Here is an 18,836-nt window from a genome sequence, read left to right on the forward strand (position 1 = left end):
CATATTCAATGCATGTGCTCTACTGCTCAACCACATCCCTGGCCCAAAGGGAAATTTACTGCCAAGCTCTCGTTCAGATTAAAGTCCTCCTTCCTCCCCACTCCCTGCCTCCTTACCAATGCAGATTATTGGGGGAAATGAATTTCTACAAGTGGTTTCTTCTAAAAGTCAAGAGCCAAACCCCTGATTTCCACGTCACTGGACAAACACTGGAGGCAGAGGCAGCAACACATCCTGTGAAAACCCTTGTCACGAGGATCTAAAGATAGCACAGTGGTTGGGGCACTTGCCTTGCGCATACTCGGTTCAATTTGATCCCCGGCACCACCTGGTCCCCACAGCTACCTGGTGCAGCCCTACAAGCCCCCAAGAATCGGTGAGGTGGTCCAGGGGATTCCCACAGCCTCCGCCTTGAACTGCTGATCTAAGCATCCCCAGGAGGTGTCCCCAGTTCCACTGAGCACCACCTGGGGGGTCCCCTCCCACAAAAAAACAAACTACCTGAGCACACACAGTGGACGCCTCAGTGCAAGGCAGCAGGCAGCGATTCTAGAGGCAGGAGGGGGAGCCCAGCGTTCCTGCTGCCTCAGGTAGCAAAGAACCACTGAAAATCCTTCACCTCCCACAGTCGTCTGTGGCCCTCAGACCTGAGGCGGATAGAACAGGCTTCCTCCAGGCCTGGTGTTCCAGAACCAGCCCAGTAGAAGCAGAGTCGGGAAGGAGCAGCCAGTGGACCCTGCTCTGAGCCTTGTGACTGAGTTCTACCCTGAGGACTTGCCATCCTCACAGCAAACCACCGGCCTGGTGCTTGACACACAAACTTGGAACAGTCCTGAGGCACAAACCCGCAGAGACAGGTTCGGGGGCTCTCAGAGCACCTGCGGTGGTCCCACAGCAGGACCCCCAGTTCCCGATCTCCTGCCCCATACCCGACTTTCCTGAGCCTGGGCCTTGATCCAGGCAGCCTGATGTGGCTTTTGGCCTCAGACCCAGAGAGAGGCGACTTTCCTCCTTCCACACCTTTTTGTGTTCCTGGCACCAACCCTGTTTCCCAAGCCTGAAGTTTCCCAGGGCGAGGAAGACCCAGGCCCTGTAGGATGAAGCCTACCCTCTACAGGACAGTCGGGGAAACCAGTTGCAGTAGCTTCAGGAAAGAAGGGTGCAGCCTAGTGAGCACAGAACCCTCCCTGGGAGAGAGACAGCTTCTGCAGGAAGGCAGCCTTGGAGTGGGCTCTTGCAGAAAAATTGTGCCCATGATCCGTGAGTACCATTGCTCTTTGGGGACAAACAGTGGGCTAAATAGCAACAGAAACCAAAACAGAGAGCTTTGTCTCTCTTTGGGCCTACAGTCCTGTTTTTGCAATATAACTTCCAGACGTCCTCATTCATAGTCAAGGAATTTCACTGTAAAACTGATTGTATGATAGAATCTTAGAAATATCAATATCTATTCAGGGGCGGAGAGATAGTGCAGAGATTAAGGCTTTTGCCTTGCATCTACCCCAGTTCAAAGTTCCCATACTATATATCGTACCCTGAGCAGAGCCAGAAGTGATCCCTGAACACAGAGGCAGGAGTAAACTCTAAGCACAGCTGGATATGGCCTAAAAGCAAAAAGTAAAAGAATAAAGAATTTTGAGAGATACTCATTAACCATAGAAGCCAAATCCAGAGACTCATAAATAACTCTAAAAAGAGATAAGCAAACTGCAGAGATGCTTCCAGACACCAAAGTCACCATCCAGTAAAAAATTTAACTCCGGATATATCATCCTATTTAAAGTTTTGGAATTCCTGGAGTGTGCAGCCACTAATGCCGCACGACATCTCATACCCTACACCACTGGCATACCAGGAGTAAGTAGCACACCACATTGGATGGGATGCAAAGTAGAAGGCAACTGATCTCGATTAAAAAATATTAGCTCTGGGGGCTGGAGCTATAGCACAGCAGGAAGGGCGTTTGCCTTGCATGCTGCCGATCTGGGTTCGATTCCCAACATCCCATATGGTCCCCTGAGCACCGCCAGGAGTAATTCCTGAGTGCAGAGCCAGGAGTGACCCCTGTGCATTGCCGAGTGTGACCCAAAAAGCAAAATATATATATATATATATATATATATATATATATAATTAGCTCTGTAACATGTTAGTAATCTCTTACATAAAGGTTCAATTGCTGCAGGGTGAGATACAAAAATCTTCACACACTTTATTCTAAGATGATCTTTCTTTGATCATTTTTAGCAAATTAATCTGGCAAGCTCCCCGTGACGTATTCAATATGCCAAACACAGTAACAACAAAGTCTCACAATGGAGATGTTACTGGGCCCGCTCGAGAAAATCGATGAGCAATGGGAGGACAGTGATCCAGTGATAATCATAACAAGCAATACAAAATAATTTAGGATCTGCTACTGGGGCAGGCTTGGGTGGTGGTTGGAAATAATGGTGGTGGGAAGGTGTGATGGTGATGGGATGGTGCTGAATATTGAATGTAATAAATCATCATGAACAACTTTATAAAAATAAAATCAAATTTAAAAAAAATTTAAATAAAGAATTTCTATTCTTGGGCTGGAGCTATAGTTCAGTGGGTAGGGCATTTGCCTTGCATGTGGTTGACCCGGGTTCAATCCTTGGCATCCCATATGGCTCCCTGAGCACCACCAGGAATAATTCTTGAGTGCAGAGTCAGGAATAACCCCTGAGCATTGCCGTGTGTGATCCAAAAAGACAAAATAATAATAACAATAATAATAATAATTTCTATTCTTGTGTGCCTTTTAGATCTGGTGCCACAAAGCATGGAATGTCTATCAAATTTTAAATAATCATTTTTATATACAAAATGGATGAATTTAAAGGACAGAGGGGTGGCTGGTAGGATCAAGAGAAGAGCTGGAGAACCAGATCTGCATGGGACAGCATGGGGTTTCCAGGAACCATCCTCTCTTTGTAGGGGTGCTTCCTCAGCAGTTAGAAACTGCTTCCAAACCTCAGAGCGGCCAGGCTTGTGCTCAAAGCTGCACAAGTAACACACCACTGTTAAGAGTGCAAATGCTTTTCTCAGCATGAAAATAGATCCTTCAGCCTCTGAGCCATCACTCACCAACCCGACACACACCCTTGTCCTTTTGCGGGGAGAGATGGGGGGGAGGGAGGAGAGCCCCGGGTCACCCAGTGGTGCTCAGGGCTTACTCCTGGCAGCGCTTGTGGGACCATTTGGGAAGCCAGGAACCGAATCTGGATCAGTCACGTGTAAGGCAAATGTCCCCCCTCCTGTGCTATCTCCCTCGCCCAATGCACCCTTGTCTTTTAATAAACATGGATGTTAACTTAGGGCACGCCTGCTGGTTTAATTGGCCCCAGACAGAGGACCTTAGCTGCACGTATTTATTTCTAGAGTGAGTATATAATAGGGCAGGAGAGATAGTACAGCAGGAAGGGTGCCCGCCTAGCACGCGGCAGACCTGGATCCAATCCCCAGCATCCCATATGGTCCCCAGAGCACCACCAGAACTAATTCCTGAGCGCAGAGCTAGGAGTAACCCCTGAGCATCGGCAGGTGTGGCCCAAAAACAGAAAAAGAAAAAAGAAAAAGAAAGTATTCTGGGGACTGGAGCAATAGCACAGAGGGTAGGGCATTTGCCTTGCACACAGCCGACCCGGGTACGATCCCCAGCATCCCTTATGGTCCCCTGAGCATCACCAGGAGTAATTCCTGAGTGCAGAGCCAGGAGCAATCCCTGAGCATCACTGGGTGTGACCCAAAAAGCAAAAAAAAAAAAAAAGTATTCTGGGCATATAGAATAAGTATAATAGCTTGAAATTCTTTCAAACTCACTCCAAACTGTGCATTAAAAAAAGAGAGAAAGAAGTATGAATATTTAAGATCTATCCCCACCGTTCAAGTTTCCATCTCCGGCTGCATTAGCTGAAGGAAGGTCACTGTTGCCATCTAATGGCAGAAATTGGTGATTACAGTCACAGGAAAAACAGGAATCTTCTCCCTCAAGATTCATTATCAGAAATAAAATTTTAAAAATAATCATAAAATAAATAATAATGGAGGGGCTGTAGCTACAGTACAGTGGATAGGGCGTTTGCCTTGCATGCGGCCGACCCGGGTTCGATTCCCAGCATCCCATATGGTCCCCCAGCACCGCCAGGAGTAATTCCTGAGTGCAGAGCCAGGAGTAACCCCTGTGTATCGTCGGGTGTGACCCCCCCAAAAAAGAATGGAGCAATAGTACAGTAGATAAATCATTTGACTCCCACGCAGCTGACCTGGGTTCAATTCCCGGCACCACAAACAAGCTGCTGAGTACAGAGCCTGGAGAAAACCCTGAGCACTGCCAGGTGTGGCCCACCCCACCTCCTAAATAAGTTAAAATACAAACTTTTTAAAAATAAAAAATAAGAGATTGTTTATTCGCTTATATGTGGAAACGGCAGCTATTTAATTAGACAAGTTCATCAAGGGCTGATTGCACACAGTAATCATGCAATCAGACAATCAGACAGAGCAACCACTGAGCACAGAGCCAGGAGTACCTGCAGGTGGGGACCGCAAAGGGCAGGCAGAGGTGAGAGAAGGCAGCCACCAGGCACTGGCCTCTCCTGCCTGTCCTCCCTTCCCTGTGAGCCGCCCCCTGCCTCCAGCCCTGCATTCCACACCCGTCTGGCACAAGCACTCACTCGGCCATGGTCGCACAGCTTGAGCCTCTGCAGCAGCAGAATGAGCACCCCTGTATCAGAAATGAGCATCCCCAGGCCTCGAGCCACTCAGAAGGACCTGCATGGGGGGGGGGGGCAGGCCCCAGGACTGCATGCCTTCCTGCCGGGAAGTTCAATACCACAGCTCTGGCCCAAGAGGCAGTGCAGGGGTGGGGTGCTGGCCTGGCACGGGGCAGATCCTGGTTCCATTCCCAGCATTGTAGAAGGTCCCCAAGGCATCACCAGAAGTGACCCCTGAGGACAGAGCCAGGAGTAAGCCCTGCGCACTGTCAGGTGTGGCCCCCCAAAAAATAACGAGCACCCACAGCTCTACCAAGCCTGACCCACCTTGTCCCTAAACCCATGCCTCTGCTTCCTGCTGGCCTCTGTTCGACATCAGAGAAACTTTCCTGTATCCCCTCAACCGCCGCCCCTAGCCTGTGACTGTGCTGAACACGCCACAGTCACCAGCAAAGATTCTACACCATGTCCCATAGCTGTTTCTTACTCCAAATTTTGTGGGATTTGAGGGAGTATTTTATAGGGGGCCACAGCCAGTGGTGCTCAGGGCTTACTCCTGGCTCTGGGCTCAAGGATCACTCCTGGCAAGGCTCAGGGACTATATGGAGTGCTGGGAATTGAACTAGGGTTGGCCATGTGCAAAGCAAGTGCCTGCCCAATGGACTGTCTCTCCAGCCTCTCCAAATGTTTTAATCTCATCCAATTAGTCACTTCGGCCTTATCTGAACAAAGCTGTAAATTATGGGCTGAAGCAATAGTACAATGGGTAGGATGCCTGCCTCCATGCAGTCTACCTGGCCTGGATCCCCAGCACCCCATAATGTTCCCTGAGCCTGCCGGGAGTGATCCCTTAGCACAGAGATAGGAGTAAACCCTGAGCACTGCTGACTGTAATCCAAAACTTGGGGGGGGGGGTTGTAAATTCCAACTCAATATCACAATATACATTACAGTTTTCTATGGCACATCAAACATTATTAAAAGTTGTACAGTAGATAGGGCATTGCATATAGCTGACCTAGGTTCGATCCCTAGCATCCCATAGGGTCCCCTAAGCAACACCAGGAGTGATTCTGAGTACAGAGCCAGGAGTAACCCCTGAGTATCACCAGGTGTGACCCAAAAAAGCAAAATCAAAACCAAAAAATGAGTAAAAGTTGGACAGTTGAAAACTTAAGTCAATTAATATGTGGAAAGTTCAAAGCCATTTGGGTAATCAACCTTACAAGTGACCTGATATCTCAGTCTCCTCCAGTCATCCTGCCTGTCCCCAGAGCCTCAGTTTCCCCTGTGCCTCTCATCTTAACCCCTCACTTTGTCCAGTCCTGCCTCTCTGGACACTCAGCACCACCCCTTTGACTCTACTAGCCCTGAGGACCCCCGTGAACAAACACACATGAAGCTCAGCAAACACACATGAAGCTCTGGATACCAGGCCATACCCTTCTCCACAACACCTCACCTCCCCCACCCCACCCCCAGCTTCCACCATGCCCTTACTTACCCTTCACCCGATTGCTCCATCTTCCCCAAAGCCAAAGGCTAAACACGTCATCAGTACCTGGCCCAGAAGTAATCGTCTTCATACTCCCTCAAAATCCAGGCTGACTGGACAGCATGCAAGCACATGCACATACACGTGTACGCGCACGCGCGCACACACACACACACACACACACACACACACACACACACACACTACCACGAGCTTTCCCTGACATATAACATACACCCAGGGGAGCACATACCGTATAACTCTGAGGTTCCTGAATCTCCCTCCTCTGAGCTGACCCATGTAACCTGCACCTTAGAATCTCCCCGTGTCGTGATGGGGGGTGGGGTGGGGGTGGTGGGAGGGATGCTGGGAACATTGGTGGGGGAGAATGGGCACTGGTGGAGGGATGGGTAAAGATCATTGTATGACTGTAATGCAAACACAAAAGTTCTTAAGTTTGTAACTATACCCCCACAGTGATTCACTAATTTAAAAAAAAATTCCCTGTGTCTACCTCTGGCTAGTCACTGCCCACCGAGGGTCCCCACCCCAAGTATAACTACTCTCCTATTTCCTGTTAGCACAAATTTTCTTTCTGCTTCTCTAGAGATGAAATCACATGGAGTGGGCTCCGTGTCCACGGGCCCTGACAAGCCTCCCCCCAATCTATGTCCGCTTCTGTTCCCAAGATGCCAAGCGTGGCTGGGAAGAATCAGGCCATGGTCCATCTGGACCATCCTGTGTGCCTGCTGTGGGCGCTGCTCGGAGTGTCCCTACAGGGGCAGCCTCCAGGGCCACCGAGCTCCACGCTCCTACTCCTGCCGGGGCCTCGCCTGTTCCTTCCCTGGCATGTGCCCCAGATATCTCGGTTCTGCCCCACTGAGGATCCCCTCCTCCTCCCTCCACACTCAGCAGGGTGGACCCCAGCAGGGTGACTCTCAGGCCACACAGCTCAGAAGCACCGTGTGTGATGGGCACCTTCCCACGGCTGGTCCTCATCTGGGAAGGAGCCACACAGCCACGCTCCGGACAGGAGGCGCCCAGGGCCTAGGGCTGAGGTGTTGGGCAAACAAGGCAGGGACGATTCCTGCCTTCAGGCAGCCGGGGCCTCCCCTCAGACACAGCTTCTCTCTCCACCTCAGACGCTTCAGCATACCAGAAGGCAGAAACACCCCCGCACAGAAGGAGCTGGAGGGATGGAGATTCTGAGCAGCCTGGGGCAGCCCTCGGAGCCACTATGCAGCCTCCCGAGAGAACCTACCGGCCCGAGGGAATTGTACGTCTTAATGGGGATGTACATGTCTGTCAAAGCAGAGCAAACTGCTCGGCTGAGGTGATTAGAGACAAACGCGGGTGCCCTCGCGGGCGCTCCCTGGAGCTGAACATCCATCTCTGTAAAACGTCCAGAACTCAGGCGGGAAGTGAGATGAGGCAGAGGGAGGTCACTGGGGCGCGTGAGGCAGGGGCTTGCACACATCAGTGATGCATGAAGGTAGTCACACAGTGACTGCAGGCTGCAGGTGAGGTGGATGTGTGTTTCTAAACTGCAGAGCGCATGGGGAATCAACCTTACAAGTGACCTGATCTCTCAGTCTCCTGGCCTGAGCCTGGCAAGTTACCCGTGAGGTATTCTATATGCCAAAAACAGTAACAACAAGTCTCACAATGGAGACATTACTGAAAGCAGGAGACCCAAACTGCTACAGCCAAACTTAAAAACGTGTCTGTGGGAGGGATTGTATAGTGGGTATGGTGTTTGCCTTGCACGCAGCCAACCCAGGTTCAATCCCTGACATCCCATAGGGTCCCTTGTGCACTGCCAGGAGTAACCCCTGAGCATCGCCAGGTGTGACTCAAAATTTAAAAAAAAAATGCCTGTAGGGGGGCGGATAATATAGCAGGTATTTGCCTTGTGTATGGCCAACCAGGATTCAATCCTTCTTTCCACCCCATAAAGTCTCCTGAGCACGACCAGGAGTGATCCCTGAGTACAAATCCAGGCGTAAGCCCTGAGCACCACCAAGTGTGGCCCCCAAATAAACAAACAAAAATACATGTCAAGGAGGTAGGCTGAGGGATCAGAGGGAACCTGGGGAGACTGATGGAGGTAAGTTGACACTGGTAGTGGGATTAGTGCTAGAATATTTTATAAACTATGAATAACTTTGTAAATCATGGTACCTTAATAAAAAATAATTTTTGAAAATGAAAAAAATATCCATTTTAATTTCAACACTATTTTCTGCTAAATTTACATATTTTGTTTTATGTTTATTTTCATGGGCTGGAGCAATAACACAGCAGGTAGGGCGTTTGCCTTGAACATGGCTGACCTGGGTTCGATTCCTCCGCCCCTCTCGAGAGCTTGGCAAGGTACCAAGAGTACCACGCCCGCACAGCAAAGCCTGGCAAGTTACCCGTGATGTATTCTACATGCCAAAAACAGTAACAACAAGTCTCACAATGAAGACGTTACTGGTACCTGCTGGAGCAAATCGATGAACAATGGGAGGACAATGCTACAGTGCTAGTTATTTTCATATTTACAATCATAGGATACATGAATTTTGGCATCTTATCTTTAATTAAGTTTTATAGCAGATGTTTGCATGCTACTATTCTATAACCACTTGTTTATAGATTAAACAACGTTTAATCATTTTTCAACAAGTGAATATAACATTTTTGTTGTGTGTAACATAAAAACAAACCTCAGTATTTATCTTTAAAAACAAAAAACCGTTGTGAGCTTATCTGAGGACTTTCAGGGTTCAATCAGATGCAAAGGCATCTGTGATGGAAGCAGACAGAGTGGGGGTGTCCTGACCCCCTGCCCGCCTCCTCACCCCTTGGAGGGGGCAGAAATTCAAAACCACCAGACACCCATTTCTCAGATCTTCCTGACCAGCTCTGCTAGGCTCTGATTCTCTCTGCCAGGAATTCGCTTCAGACTAAACTCAAGTTCTTTTCCTGCTCAGCAGATGGCTCCTAGATTCCTCCCCATGTGGAAAGAGGGGCTCTCTTGCTCCCCAGAAGCACGGGGGAGGGCTGAGTGCTTCTCCCCATTCTCCTTTGCATGGATCAATCCCCTCATGCCCACACAACGAGGATTCAGGAAGTGAATCTTCGCATAGCCTTGCGGACACAGCCAGCTCCAAGCAGCTCAGAAGAATGGGCTGAGCCAAACGGAGACCAGCCGAGGAACAGCTGATTTGGGCTCTCAGCCTTTTCCAGGGTCTTGAAGTGGGGGCCGGGTCTGTGGACTTCCATCTCCCACCTCCTTCCTGGCTCCTGAGCACAGCTGCACAAGTCCTGCCTGGCCAGTCCTTAAAGCCAGGAGGCCCCAGCGGCTCCGCTCAGCTCTGCCGCCTTTTATTTTGCTGACAGCAGCTCCATTAAACAGTTTGTGTGTGTCTTCGCTCATAAAATCGGAGATAAAAACACTTAACAGACAAACGGCTCTCAAGAGACAAGGAATTCACTGGCGAGTCAAAACGGGTTGGATGGTCAGTTCGGGACATCTTCTGGGATCTGATTTCGATTCCTGAGACCTGGAACTCACTCTAGCCCTGAGGAAGAGTCAGGGGTTTTGTTTGGTTTTGTTTGGGGCCTACACCCAGAGGTGCACAGGGCTTACTCTTGCCTCTGTACTCAGGGATTAGTCCTGATGTGCTCAGGGGACCATATGGGGTGCTGGGGACTGAACCTGGGTCAGCCATGTGCAAGGTAAACCTCCTACCCTGCAGTTCTGTCTCCGCAGGTCCCAGGACTCGAACTGGGATGCACATTCAGTTCTGAGCCAAGCCCAGTGATCAATCTCCTACTGGTTTTCAGGATAAAACCCTCATCCCTTTTCTCTTCTGCATTCCTTAGCTTCCTGTGTACTACTTAGAAGTCTTTCCACAACTTCAGTTCATGAAGATGACTCTTGGATTCTCTCTTTTTTTTTAATTTTTATTAGTGAAACACCATGAGGTACAGTTGTAGACTTACACATTTTTGTGCTTGGGTTTCAATTACACAATGATCAAATACCCATCCCTCCACCAGTGCCCATTTTCCACAACCATGGATCCCAGTATCCCTCCCACCCCCATCCCCCCCCCATCCCACCCTGCCTCTGTGGCAAGGCATTCCCTTTTGTTCTCTCTCTCCTTTTGGGTGTTGTGGTCTACAAAAGAGGCAATGAGTGGCAATCATGTTTGGTCCATAGTCTACTTTTCAACATGCATCTCCCATCCTGGGAGGATCCTCCAAACACCCTTTATTTGGTGCTCCTTTCTCTATCTGAGCTGCCCTTTCCCCTAGAATGCCTGGCTGGCCTCTAAGCCATGGAGTAATTCTCCTGGTACTGATCTCGGCTATTCTTGGGTATTAATCTCCTATTTTGTTACTTTATGTCCCCCAGATGAATGCAATCTTTCTATGTCTATCCCTCTCTTTCTGATTCATTTCGCTTAGCATGATACTTTCCATGTGGTACCACTTGTATGTAGAATTCATGACTTCATCTTTTCTAACAGGTACATAGTACTCCATTGTGTAAATGTACCAAAGTTTCTTTACCCAGTCATCTGTTTTCGGGCACTCAGGTTTTTTCCAGATGCTGGCTATTGTAAAGAGTGCTGCAATGAACAAACAAGTGCAGATGTCACTTCGACTATACCTTTTTGCCTCTCTGGGATATATTCCCAGGAGTGGTATTACTGGGCCAAACAGGAGCTCAATTTCTAATTTTTTGAGGATCGTCCATACTGTTTTCCAAAAGGGCTGAACCAGTCGGCATTCCCACCAGCAGTGAAGGAGTGTCCCTTTCTTGCCACATCTGCACCAACATCGGTTGCTTTTGTTCTTTTGGATGTGGGCCAGTCTCTGAGGTGTGAGATGGTATCTCATTGTGGTTTTGATCTGCATCTCCCTGATGATTAATGATGTAGAGCATTTTCTCATGGATTTTTTTTTAAGGTGCTCAAGGGCTGTTCCTGACTCTGTGCTCAGGAGTGACCCCTGGTGGTGATCAGTGGCTCAAATCGGAGTCAGCAGCATTCAGGGCCAGTACTACATACACCCTGTGCTAGCTCTCGGGTTTTCTGCTCCTGACAGTAAATAACTCCTGCAGGATGAGAGAGCCACCTGTTCTGTGCAGCACCTGGGGAGCTAGTGTGAAAGAAGGGAAATCAGGCACAGGAAATGGAGCCCAGACATGGCCGAGTTATCCTTCCCATTCTGGATTTAAGTAACTCCTTTGTTATCAAAAAAAAAAAAAAAACCTGTTAGCATCAGTGACCTGCTGGTTATAAAGCGTATCCTGGGCAGAGAGTGAGAATTAACATTTAATGAGCACTTGCCATCTGCCAGGCGCTGTGGAAGACTCGAGGCTCCCAACAAGGGAGTCATCAAGGAGGCCGTCAGGACCCTTGCAGAAGCAAGATGTCCCCCCTGAAAACTCCGAATGTGCACGAAACTTTCAGAGGATCTGGGAGCAGGTTCCCTGTAAGCCCAGCTGAATATCTGAGAGCACAGCGGATAGCCATGGCCACCGTCCCCTCGCACACACAGGTCAGACACGGGGCCCCAGCAGAGGCTGGAGAAAAACCTGTCTTTTTCCTTCTTTCACGTACTCTTTACTTTTTTTAACTGCTAACCCTGCTATGATTAGAGTGTTGCAAATTTTAGTCATAGTCCTGGCTCACGCTTTGTTTCTGTTTAGGGGTGGTCACCCCTGACGGTGCCTGGGGGCTACTCTGTGCTCTGTGCTCAGAGCACCATATGCAGTGCCAGGAGCCAAACTGGGGTTGGCCACCAGCAAGGCAGGCGCTCCCCCGAGCATGACCCCTTCAGCCCCTCACTCCCATCTGGCTGCTGTGTGCTGAAGTTCACACAATCTGTTGTGGCGCCAGAGGCTGCCGAAGGCAGTGCTCCGCCACCGGGGTCCTGCACAGCACACAGCCAGGACTCTGGCCTCATGCCGGCAGGGCGGGCACTCCGCCATGGCGCCCTCCAAGCCCACCAAAACAGTACTTCAACCTAAGCGAAAGCCACAACTTGCTGCCATGGCCGATTCACTTGCTTTGGGAGCGATAGCACAGTGGGTAGGGCGCCTGCCTAGCATGCAGTCGACACAGCCGACCCTAGTTCAATTCCTCCACCCCTTTTGGAGAACCCGGCAAGCTACCAAGAGTATCTCGCCTGCATGGCAAAGCTGGCGAGCTCCCCGTGATGTATTCGATATGCCAAACACAGTAACAAGTCTCACAATGTTACTGGGCCCGCTCGAGCAAATCGACGAACAACGGGAGGATAGTGATAATTTTTAAATAAGTAAAGATCATGTGAGCATCCAAAATCTGAGTGAGGCATTCTGGACTAGACCCCAGGAAACGAGGAAGCACAGAATTCCGAGGGCTCCAATCCCATTTCCTGTCACTCAAAAGCCCCTTTTCTCTGAAGTCACCCACCCACCATGATGGAAAACAAGCCAAAGGGGCACTTTCCTTAGAGGATTTTTGTTCCTCGGAAAGGAAGCGATCTCCCCTTAAAATGATCGATCCATCCATCAAAAGTAAAGAAGCCAAAGTCTGTGAATATGAAACAAAAAACAAATTTAATCTTAGAAGATGACATTAGTATAAAAGAAAAATAATACATATAATTGTTTCTTTACAGTTACATATATATATGTGACAAATAGTCAAATAAGAAGGAAACAATGGGAGGCAGTTAAGCTTATTTCTCTTACGAAGCACGCGCAGGGGTGACTGAGGCAGTGTGCTCTGAAGAACGGATCTGGGGGAAGGGAATGCTCTCCCCAGCAGGTCCTGCCGGTCCCCACACATGTCTGGGGAGTGCTCCATGGCTCTCTTGCATCGACGGTGGCCTTGTACACGCCTGTTTCCATGGTGACAGAAGCATTATGTACCGCACCTCCCCGCCAGCCTGCCGCCCACTCTCCCAGGAAAGACACCGCCTGAGCTGCCTGGGGAAAGTGGCCTTGCCACAGTGCGTGTGAGCCGTGGACTTGGCCACAGGTGTCTCTCAGGGTCCCCAACCTCCCCGCAAGCTAGGGCATGACTGTGAATACTGATCATTCCGGTGTGGAGCCCGGTCTGATTTCAGCACAAAGCCTCTCGGGGAGAGGAGGTGTGGCTGAGGGCAGGGGGGCAAGAAGACCGACTTAGGGGAGACCCAGAGTGAAAGCGCGTTGCTCTGGGGGAGCATCTGGGCGAGACGGGCACGAGGTCCAGCGGCAGAGTGTGGAGAAGGCACCGTTTCCCCACAGGGGCGTGGCCACAGCGCCTGCCACCGTGACCCCGGCTCATTGCTCTGCTCTGACCCACACCACCAGCCCCGCCTGGGGGTCCCTGCTCACTGCCGGTCACCCGGGCAGCCCTGGGCCCAGGTGCTGCTCTGCACGTGCAGGCTGGTGCCCGCCACCTCTGCCTGCACTGCGCCCACCTCACAAGCCGTCACAAGTGAGCACAGGAGGTGAAAAGGCTGAAGGCAAAGAAGAGGCCTTTCCAGACAGTGTTCCGACAAGAAAAAATGGACGTAATACAATGGGATTTAAAAACATGTTACAGATTAAGAAAATTAAATACTGGCTCAAAAATACCCACCCCTCCCAAGTCAGAGGCAGGGGACAGTACCCTTGTGTAGCAGGGGGTGACGGGTCTGTCTCTGAGTTCTCTGTTAAGACTTCACAGGATTAGAATGGTTACGTAGAACAAGGCATAGGGTCGGCTCTCAACTCTCCAAGCACAGATTCCAATGTTTCACAGCTTCTCTAAGAAAAATGACTGACCGTCCCCTTCCCCTTTAAGCAAGGGAAAGCAAATTCAATAAATAACCTCCACCACACACACGTCCCCAAATACACACGGCAGCCACCCGTGGGTGGCTCTGAAAGCACGTGCAGGTGGCAAGCTCTCTTGAGGCTCCAAGTCACCGGCTCGTCAACCCTAGAATGTTCCCTGAGTCTCAGCCCCCAGCATCCGGGTGACACACGCCACAGACTCCCTGACCAAGCCTGTGCCCTTGGCGCCCGCAGCCCCTGGGCCCGCACGCCTGGAAGCGCGGAGTCCTGGGGCCGCTGCGACCAGCCCATCTCCAGTGGCTCCCTCTGGAGTCAACAACAGCTAGCGCCAGCCATTTGGTGTCTCAGTCAGAAGAAACCGAACAGAAGCACCCACAAATGAACCTGCTAGCACTTTCGAGAATAGCACAGCTGCTCTCAGGCAGACCTAGGAGCACCTTCCTGCTCGAAATCACCTGTCGTTCACCACCCAGCAAGTGGGAAGGCCAGATTTTACATTTCCCTTCACTACTGCGACAAGAGCAAAAGAAACAAAGGCGAGAAAGGAAGTGCTTCCCCAGAGGTGCGGGCGGGACGGCAGGCACAGCTGACAGCCGGCCCCTCTCAACCCGGGGACTGGCCTCAGTGCTTTTCAGGGAATAGCCCCACGAACATGGGGCTCACTTCCTTCCTCGGATCCCAGCTGGCCCACAGGCTCCCTTGGAAGATGATAGACGCCCACCCTGAGGGAACCACGCACACAGAGCGGGAACGCACCGGCAAGCGGTCGGCGACTGTCCCGGAGTCCCGGTGACCAGACAGAGGCTGCACAGTGGTGCCCAGGGTTTTTCAGGCGAGAGGAAGTGAGTGAAGGAAGTGAGTTCAGCAGCCACACAATCACTCTGGCATCATCACCGAGGACAGGGAAAGAAAGAGGTGTGTGAAGGGACAGTGTTTAGTAACTGAAATTAGTGGCAATATGGTTATCATTCTGCATTCTTCTTTTTCAAGACCACTGGTTAAATACCCTGCAATCTCAGGCCTGAGAAATAATTTAAAACTTTCAGTATGGCTTCAAATTCTCGGGACACAAAATTAAGGAATGGAGGAATACAGATTCATGGGTTAGGGCTTTCCCAAGGTGGAAGGTGAAGATGAGCGAAAGGGATCTGCCATAGAGCTTATCTAGATTATCTACCCCATAGAATGACCTTACCAAAAACAGAAACAAGAAACAGCAACAGAAATATGAAATAACCCCCCCCCATACTAACAAAATGGGGACAAGCCCAAATCATCAGTTAAAAATAACACCAATCTGCCAGGACTGACAGTATTAAAAAAATTTTTTTAAATAAAATTTTTTAAAAAAATGAATCGAGCAGTTAAGAACAAATTTCCCTGTTTTTAAAAACAGAATTTGCCCAAATACTAAAAACCAGAGCCCACCTGGTTCTGCTCAGACTCTGTGCAATGAAAGGTGTCCGACTGGTTAGTGGTTTTCCCCCTATCGTAAAAGAAATAATAAAAATAAACAGGAGTTGCTCGTGCTGGTTCAGAAGGAAGAATCTACAGACATCATCCAGGGAGCTAGATCGGAAGGAGCAACCCGCCACAGGGTTAGCTGACTTCCACACTTCCAAAGGCAGCAGGCAAGCTACAAATCCAAGCTTCTCCACAGACAGTCATGGCACCTGGCCCACACAAAGGAGAAATCGCTGGGCGGACGCAGGAGAACTCGGGCTCCTTCAGAGGAATCCTAGGTGGAAGGAGAAACAAGAGCATTTAGCACATATTCTAAATAATTCTTTTTGCAAATATCCCACCTACATGCTAGAAAATCTGCAGCATTTTCTACACACTGAGGGTTAAGGAGTTTTAAGTTTACTGGCCCTCGAAGTAAACTCCCTGGGCCTCCTTGGGCAAGCTCAGGAAATCATCCTCACGGCAGTTAGAGGCAACAAGCCCCTGGGAAGCTAACTGGTGCCCAGGGCTACTCTGCATCCTTCAAGTCCACGGGTCTCATTTACCCTCACAACAGCCTCACCCGGAGCTAACCCTCTCGCCAATTCACAAATAATCTGATGTCTACACAAGTAAGGTTGTCTCTATTTGTTTATTTATTTATTTTTACTTTATTTCATGTAGGAGTACTGCTATTTATTCAGCCATCGATTACGCTGACTGAATTGGGTTGCCCCAATTGATATGGTTATCCTTATCATGCCACGAAGCAAGGAATGGAACCCTACCCCAACTGAACGCACAGCTCCTGTCCCAAACACCACTGTGTCTCTCACCAGGAACAGGTACTACGTGCCTCCCACACAGATGAGAGGCTCTGCTGTTAATTGGAAGGAAGAGAAAAAACGATGCATGCCGCTGACCTGGGTTCAACCCAGGCATCCCACATGGTCCTCTGCAGAATCAGAAGTAAAACCCTGAGTACTGCTGGGTATGACTCCCCCCCAAAAAAAAAAAAACCAGTTAGAACTTTCGTCCTCATGTTCAGAGGAAATAGATTCAGAAAGAATAAACTGTCCTCCCTGGACAGAGGAATGGCTCAGTCAGGGGTAGGAAAGGCAGGGTGCTCCCTGGGGAGGCATCTCCCTGCCTCAGATCAGGAGTATAAAAGCCAGGGTGCTCACTGAGGAGGCCTCTCCTTGCTTCCTTGTGGGAAAGCAAGACAGCCTCGACCTTCTGCCACAAGAGCTGAAGCAACAGCAGCCCAGGCACAGAACGATCCCTTCATTCTAAATGTGCAGAGCTATGAGTTTGGGGTCCTTCTGCACGAGCTGTCTACCGGAATAGCCCTGCTGAGTAACATGGTTACAGTCAACCCAGAAAAGGAACTGGTCTACATTCACTAAGAACTTTCACTGCACATCTGCACTTGGCTTTACAAATTATTTATACTTGTTCTTAACAAGGATAACAAGTTTTGCTTAACAGGTTTTCTTAACACGCACTCTGAAATTTGCTTAGCTAGTACCCTTAAGGTGTTTCTCCTTTATCCCACCCAGCCAGGAAGGCAGGGAACTCTCAGATCTCTCCCTCAGCCCCAGGAGGGTTCTGAGTCGCTGAGTCGACTGAGAACCATCTGTTAGGGGCTGGGGCCACAGCACAGCGGGCAGGGCACTCGCTCTGCACATGGCTGACCCAGGTTCAATACCCAACACTCTATATGGTCCCCAATCTCCTCCCAGAGTGATCCCTGAGCACAAAGCCAGGAGTAAGTCCGGAGTACTGCTGGGTGTGGCCCCCAAACCAAAAACCCAACAAAAACAAAGAACCATCTACTAAACGAACTCTAGGGCAAGAACCCTGGAAGTAGGCCTGTAACTTCCACATCCTCCTAGGAATTCCAAAATGCTTCTGATCAATAAGAGGCAGAAAGGAGCTACACTAATCAAGAACAGAAAAGGCATAAAGGACTGGAGTGCCAGTTTTGCATGAAGGAGCCCCAGGGTTGATTCCTGGCTCCACACAGAGCCCCAAGTGCTGCTAGGAGTATCAGAACAACCAAATGAGAACAGAAAAGCACAATTACCTTTCTTCCCCTCTTTCTTCCCTTCATACCATTTCAGTCTTGCTGGTGTCATTGTGACAGATGGAGAGTCAGAAAATAACTGTAACAAGGAAAATTTTAGAGTGGCTTACATGTTCCAATATCTTTCCCACCGAGAGGAGTTCTTATCCTGTTCAGTCTCAACATGAAGAGTTTCACTGAAATAAGTCAAAGGCAGAAGGGACAGATACCACATGATCTCTCTCATATGTGGCATACAAAGAAACAGAGCAAGGGGATAACAAAGAGCAGGTCGGGTACTTGTCCTGCACACGGCCCACCAGGTCTGATCCCTGGCATCCCCATGTAGTCACCTGAGCCTACCGGGAGTGATCCCTGAGTGCAGAGCCAGGAGTAACGCCTGAACACCACTGGGTGTGATCCAAAATAACCACCCTACGGGGCTGGAGCGATAGCACAGCGGGTAGGGCGTTTGCCTTGCATGCAGCCGACCCGGGTCCGATTCCCAGCATCCCATATGGTCCCCTGAGCACTGCCAGGAGTAATTCTTGAGTGAGAACCAGGAGTAACCCCTGTGCATCGCCGGGTGTGACCCAAAAAGAAAAAAAAATAACCCCCCTCCAAAAAAATTTTAACTGTATTTGGGGGGACACACATGCTGGTGCTCAGGGGCTACTTACTTCTGGCTCTGTGATCAGGGCTTGGGGGACATCTGGGGTGCTGGAGAGCAAACTCGGGTCAGCCACGTGAAAGGCAAGCATACTATTTAACCACTGTACTCTCTATCCCTAATTTCTTTTCAAAAATGCTTGCTGAGGGCTGGAGCAATAGCACAGCAGGTAAGGCATTTGCCTTGCACGTGGCCAACCCGGGTTCGATTCCCAGCATCTCATATGGTCTTCTAAACACCGCCAGAAGAAGTTCCTGAGTGCAGAGCCAGGAATGACCCCTTTGCATCGCCAGGGGTGACCCAAAAAGCAAAAAAAAACAAAAAATGCTTGCTGAGATAAATTTATATCATTAATTATACACACAAACATACACACATATGTATATTATAAACTGATTATGTCACATATCAATAAAAGTGACTCTACTGCAGGCTTACTAAAGAACCTGAGCCTGGGATGGCCTGAAGGATAGCCCTCAGGTAACGTAATACTGCAGGCCTGCCTCAAATACCATCAGCCACTCCCAACTCCTAATTGATCTATTTCACTCCATTTGTCATTTTCCTAATGACTGGTTGGCTAGACTTCCTTCAATTCAAGTGTGCTT

General features: G+C 49.6%; 1 protein-coding gene across 1 annotated transcript in view; it reads right to left on the reverse strand.

The window, feature by feature from the left end:
• Nucleotides 1-15,658: 15,658 nt before the first annotated feature.
• ARHGAP19 (Rho GTPase activating protein 19) overlaps nucleotides 15,659-18,836 on the reverse strand; it is a 58,068-nt gene continuing 54,890 nt past the window's right edge. The window contains exons 11-12 of the mRNA XM_056120782.1: nucleotides 17,580-17,658; nucleotides 15,659-15,788 (exon numbers count right to left, since the gene is read on the reverse strand). Of these exons, the coding sequence (XP_055976757.1) occupies nucleotides 15,778-15,788; nucleotides 17,580-17,658 (90 nt within the window). The 3' untranslated portion in view covers nucleotides 15,659-15,777. The remainder of the gene's footprint in view (nucleotides 15,789-17,579; nucleotides 17,659-18,836) is intronic.

This window comes from Sorex fumeus, unplaced genomic scaffold (assembly GCF_029834395.1).
Source record: "Sorex fumeus unplaced genomic scaffold, SorFum_2.1 ptg000043l, whole genome shotgun sequence".
NCBI lineage: Eukaryota > Metazoa > Chordata > Mammalia > Eulipotyphla > Soricidae > Sorex > Sorex fumeus.